The sequence below is a fragment of the Solanum verrucosum genome, unplaced genomic scaffold (assembly GCF_900185275.1).
Source record: "Solanum verrucosum unplaced genomic scaffold, falcon-dt-bn FXZP01000012.1, whole genome shotgun sequence".
Taxonomy (NCBI): domain Eukaryota; kingdom Viridiplantae; phylum Streptophyta; class Magnoliopsida; order Solanales; family Solanaceae; genus Solanum; species Solanum verrucosum.
Window position 1 is genome coordinate 5426536 of NW_026020063.1, and position 5057 is coordinate 5431592.

The 5057-nt window shown below is 37.8% G+C and overlaps 1 protein-coding gene across 1 annotated transcript; it reads right to left on the reverse strand.

Annotated features, from left to right (window-relative positions):
- Positions 1-1176: 1176 nt before the first annotated feature.
- LOC125823552 (probable inactive receptor kinase At5g58300) lies at positions 1177-3668 on the reverse strand. The gene is made up of 2 exons (XM_049502913.1): positions 2312-3668; positions 1177-1906 (listed from the first exon to the last, which is right to left on the reverse strand). Exons 1-2 carry the CDS (start codon positions 3645-3647, stop codon positions 1281-1283), a joined length of 1962 nt encoding a protein of 653 aa, XP_049358870.1. The 5' UTR covers positions 3648-3668; the 3' UTR covers positions 1177-1280.
- Between the last annotated feature and the right edge of the window lie 1389 nt (positions 3669-5057).

The following is a 5057-nucleotide window of genomic DNA, read 5'->3' on the forward strand; positions in this document are numbered from 1 at the left end:
CACTAGAACTAATAGTTGAATGTGGTCTAGGGGGAGCAAAGCCTGCAGGAACACCTCTTGAGAAAAATTAGAAGCTAACCTCTGTCTATGATGAGTCTATATTACAAACAAATGAGCCTATGATGCAGAATCCAAGCAGTTATCACAGTCTGATGGGGAGATTACTTTACCTCACTATGACTAGACATGATATAGCATTTTCAGTTCAGGTGTTAAGTTTGTTCATGCACTGTCCTAAAGAATCTCATATGGAGGCAACACTAAGGGTGGTTAGATACTTAAAAGAAGCCTAGGTCTTGGACTGTTAATGCCAGTTGAAGATACAACTGAGTTGCTTGCTTATTGTGACTCAGATTGGGGAGCATGCCTTGAAACTAGGAGGTCTGTCAGTGGTTACCTAGTTAAACTTGGAGGAGCATTGATTTCTTAGAAGTCGAAGAAACAAGAAACAGTTTCTAGAAGCTCAGTTGAGTTAGAATTTAGAAGTATGGCAAATTGTGCAGCAGAGATCACTTGGCTAGTGGGGCTATTCAAAGAACTTGGTGTTAATATTGAATTACCTGTGAAGATGATGTGTGATAGTATGGCTGCAATCCAAATTGCAGCAAATCCTATATTTCATGAAAGAACTAAACATATCGACATAGATTGTCATTTTCTGAGGGAAAAATATGTCGAGGAATGCTGAAGACAGAGTTCATACCAAGGATCAATTGGTTGACTTGCTCACAAAAAGCCTAGGTAAAGTACAATATCAAGTGCTGCTGAATAAGACTGGAGTTGCTAACATGTTTAGACCATGAGCTTGAGGGGGAGTGTTAACTAGAGTGTATAGTTAAACAAGTTGTCATGGTTAGCCTAGTGTGTTAGTTACAGTGGGTTAAAAGTTAGTTAGAGGTAGTTAGTTCTAGAACCTTCCTAATAGCAGCTACACACACATGTTAAGTGTATGCTATATATACTCCTCAAATTGTAACTAACTTCATACTCAATAGAAGATATTTTATGTTCAATTACTTCTTCTTCTGCATAACTCAAAGCTCCATTAATGGAGTTTATCAAGATCAAGATCAAATCAACAAATGCTATGGTAAAATAAGTTTGTGTCTTTTTGATTTGAAAATAAAAGTGGAGCTAGACATAATAGGATTGAATTTTTAGATATTGGCAGTGATGAAGAATGATAGTATCTAAAAGGTCTGAATTATACTTAAAAACAAGAAAAGACGTTCAAATACACATTTGGTAATAGAATTGAGTAGTAAGAAATGCATGAGTTATCATGGCGTTGGACTAGTTGGGCTCCTAGACTTGTTATCTTCAGATGATGGCCTGTTTCCAGAATCAATTTGTTGGATATCTTCGATCATCTGGACAACTTGACTCATGTCAGGCCTTGTTTCAGGCACGTTTGCCACACAAGTCATTGCAATCTGCAGCATCTGCACCATTTCGTCTTCGATATTTTGAAACTTGATGAGCTCAGCATCAAATACCTCAGCAGTCCATTCCTCCCTCACAACAGACTGCACCCATCTTGGTAAGTCTACCACCTCATCATGGCCAGGTGGCTGCACTGGTGCTTTCCCAGTAAGGAGCTCAAGAAGCAGAACACCAAAGCTGTAAACATCGGATTTCTGAGTGCATTTCTTGGTCTCTATCACCTCGGGTGCTCTATATCCTGCACTCCTTGATGGGATAGTAGGAAAACCCATTAAAGGTATAAGACCAACATCTGAGATGCATCCATTATTATCGTGGGTGAGAAGCACATTGGATGACTTGATATTTCCATGAATTAATTTGCCACCAGAAACAGCATGGATATGGGCAATACCACTTGCAGCTCCATGGGCAATCCTCAATCTAGATTCCCAATCCAGTGTTCTTCCCAAGTCCTTGTTGCCTATAATCAATAAACAAGGAGCAATGAAAGAAAAGAACTTTCTTGTAAACAGTTAGATTGAAAATTATGTATAGCACCGAACAACTAATCTGACATTCAACAACTTGCAAGTTGCATCTTGCTTCAAAATAATATGGAGAACTATGAGTGCATGAAACCAATATCACATGTTATAAAGTCTTCAAGACAAACTTGCATGCCTATTTCAGGAGTGTTTATTTATAATGCTTGTCTAGGGGCTTTTCTAAAGAATATAGGTACTTCATTTCACATTCGGAATCTATGATCTCGTGCAACTTTTACAGCTGATTTTCTTGCCAGTCTTAGTAACTAAGGATATTCCCAAGCACCTGGATGGGTATGACAGCTAAAAGAATGGGAGGACAAAAGAAGGAAGAATGTTACCATGCATTCGAGTGGATAAACTGCCTGCCGGTACATGATCATAGACAAGAAGTTTTTCATCTTTGGAAAAGTAATAAGCACGAAGAGCAACAACATTTCGATGCTGATCCACAGTGCCAATTGTCTCCATCTGTTGGTCAAACTCTCGTTTCCCAACAACAACTTCCTTCAGCCGTTTCACAACAACAGTCGTTCCCTCCTCCAAGATGGCCTTGTAGGTTGTTCCATAGCTCCCTTTACCCAAAACCTCAGCTGAGGCTCTCAACAAATCTTCAAGGTCAAAATTGAAAGAACAACCCTCAAAGAAAACCAATTTGTTCTTTTCAGCTGCTTGTACTCCACTACTGAAGTCCTCTGTTTGCTTCGGACTTCCTCCTCCATTAAAGTCTTTTCTTTGCTGTACACCTCTCTTAGTATAATATTGCTTCATACAACACAAGAAAATCAACACAGCTAGACATAGGATCCCTCCAACACCTCCTGCAACAATGCCAATGATAACCCGTGTACTCAAGCTTTTCTTGCCTTTATGGTTTTCAGGAATTGTTGGTGAGGCTGGCAGGACGCTCGGAGAACGAGATGGTGGTGTTAGACTCAAAGGAGAAGGTGGAATTGAAGGGAATGGAGACGGTGAAGGCGCAAAAGAAGGGCATTGAGTCAAGGGTTGTCCACATAATAGAGAATTTCCTTGAAATGAAGAAGCAGAAAACTTTGCAAGGGATGGTGGAATTGAACCATTGAGTTCATTATTACTCATATTCAATTGCATAAGCCTTGGTAGGTTTACATTAGGAATGGATCCTGTGAGGGAGTTGTTTTGTAGGTTTAAACCAGTAAGATGTGTCAGATTTTGAATTGTTGTTGGAATTTCCCCTGAGAAGGAGTTGAAAGAGAGATCAATGAAGTTAAGCTGTAGAGATAGAGAAGAAGGTATTTCACCAGAAAATTTGTTTTGTTGTATAAATATGAAATGGAGGGACGGAATAGAGGTGATGTCTGAAGGAAGATTTCCAGTGAGGGCATTGGAATGAAGGCTGAGGGTTGTTAGTGCATCCAGTCTTCCTATGGTATTGTCTGGAATAGGACCATAAAGTCCAATACCAGGAAGCCGAAGTGCAACTACACGAGTGCCATCTGAGCTGCAACTTACGCCATGCCATGTGCAAATGGAAGAGTTAGTGTTCCACTTGAAGTTTCGAAGATGAGGTACTGCAGAAGCAAAGTCAAGTAGTGCTTGTCTATCTGAGCTAAGGTCAGCAATAACATTTGGGAAGAGGAGCAAAAATAGGAAGAGAGAAAGAGGAAGTAGATCTATTATTGGGTGTAGCTTCATCATTTAAATCTATTTGCTCCTGGACTTGCCAAGTCAACTCAAGTTGCCATAAGATATCAACTTTGTATGTCATCCATTTGCATCACCTAGTAACAATGGTAAACAAAAATGTGGCAGAGAAGTTAGATATATGGAAAATATCCCCATCACAGTATGAAATGAAGAGACAATTAATTCCCCGTAGAGCAAAGGACACTTTGTGGCGTTTAGGACATGAGTGAAAACATGTTTGAATGAAGTTGAAATAATGAGTAAATTTGATGAACCAACACTTACCACACACAATCTATGGCCAGAGCCAGAGGGGTGTGCCTTGAAAAATGGAGTATCAACACTACTGTAAGCAAAGGTAGTAGAGAGTTGAAATAATAGGGGAAAGAGTATACCTTGAAAAATGGTGAACTCTACTGCAATGAAGAAAATGGGTGAGAGCTTAATATATAACGGTTGAGAATTGAGAAAAAAGGTCGAAGTCTTGTGCCTTACAATTCCCCTCTAAACTTGCTACTCCGACGTACGGCATTTTGTTTACTTTGCAAAATCAGATTATTCTTTTTACTTCCCTCTGCAGCAGCAGCTGGTGGTACCGGTAGGAAAAAACAAAGCAGTAGGAAGGAAAAAACTTTTCTTTTCAAAAGAAATAAAGAATAATGTTTGAGCTTCTTCGTGAAGCAAACGGAATCTCTGCTATCCTAGCACAGATCTCGAGGTTACCTCTCCAACTACTTCTTGCTTATCATTTTCAACCATTTATGCTAGCTTAACTACAACATTCACCTTCTGCAACTACTCATTGGCTGTCATTCATAAGGCACACACAATTGGCAACCCTCCGAAGTGGAAATTCCCACTATTAATTCTTAATCCACACAAAAAAATAAAAAGGACTTTATTAATTTCGTCTCAAATACACTCACCAAAAAGTTTGTCCATTAATAAACGTATTAGTTTAAACACATACTCTAATATTCAATTAATAAGATGGAGAGGGTGGCCTAACGTTTCATTCATTAAATTAAATACCGTCAAAATAATTGAATTATTCTGTCATTTCACACTCTTTAAAAGAAGATTAATAACTCCTTTGAGTGAGCTTGAAAGTTGGTCAAATCTATTCTTAAGTAATATTTAATTTTTGAGAGTATTTGACAAAGTGAAAATTGAGTTAAAATAAGTTTAAAATAAAAAATCGGACTCCCCTACTTTTTATTTTTGATTTAAAAGTCATTTTAAGTTTTGATTTTTTTTTTTTAGATTTAAAAGCTAGTTTATTTAGCTTATCCAAACGAGTTTTAAGACATAAATTAGACATTACATTTCATTTTTGCCCTTATTAAATATTGTCAAATTAATCTTTAGAATAATTCAAAGCAATTAAATTTTTTTGAACTCATTACATAAAAAATTCAAATG

What these genes read in the sequence shown, in the direction of transcription:
- LOC125823552 (XM_049502913.1), bottom strand. Translation starts at nt 3,647, where the DNA reads ATGATGAAGCTACACCCAATAATAGATCTACTTCCTCTTTCTCTCTTC. An exon ending in TTTATCCACTCGAATGCATG is followed by an intron (nt 1,907 to 2,311) that starts GTAACATTCTTC and finishes TATTGATTATAG; the next exon opens with GCAACAAGGACTTGGGAAGA.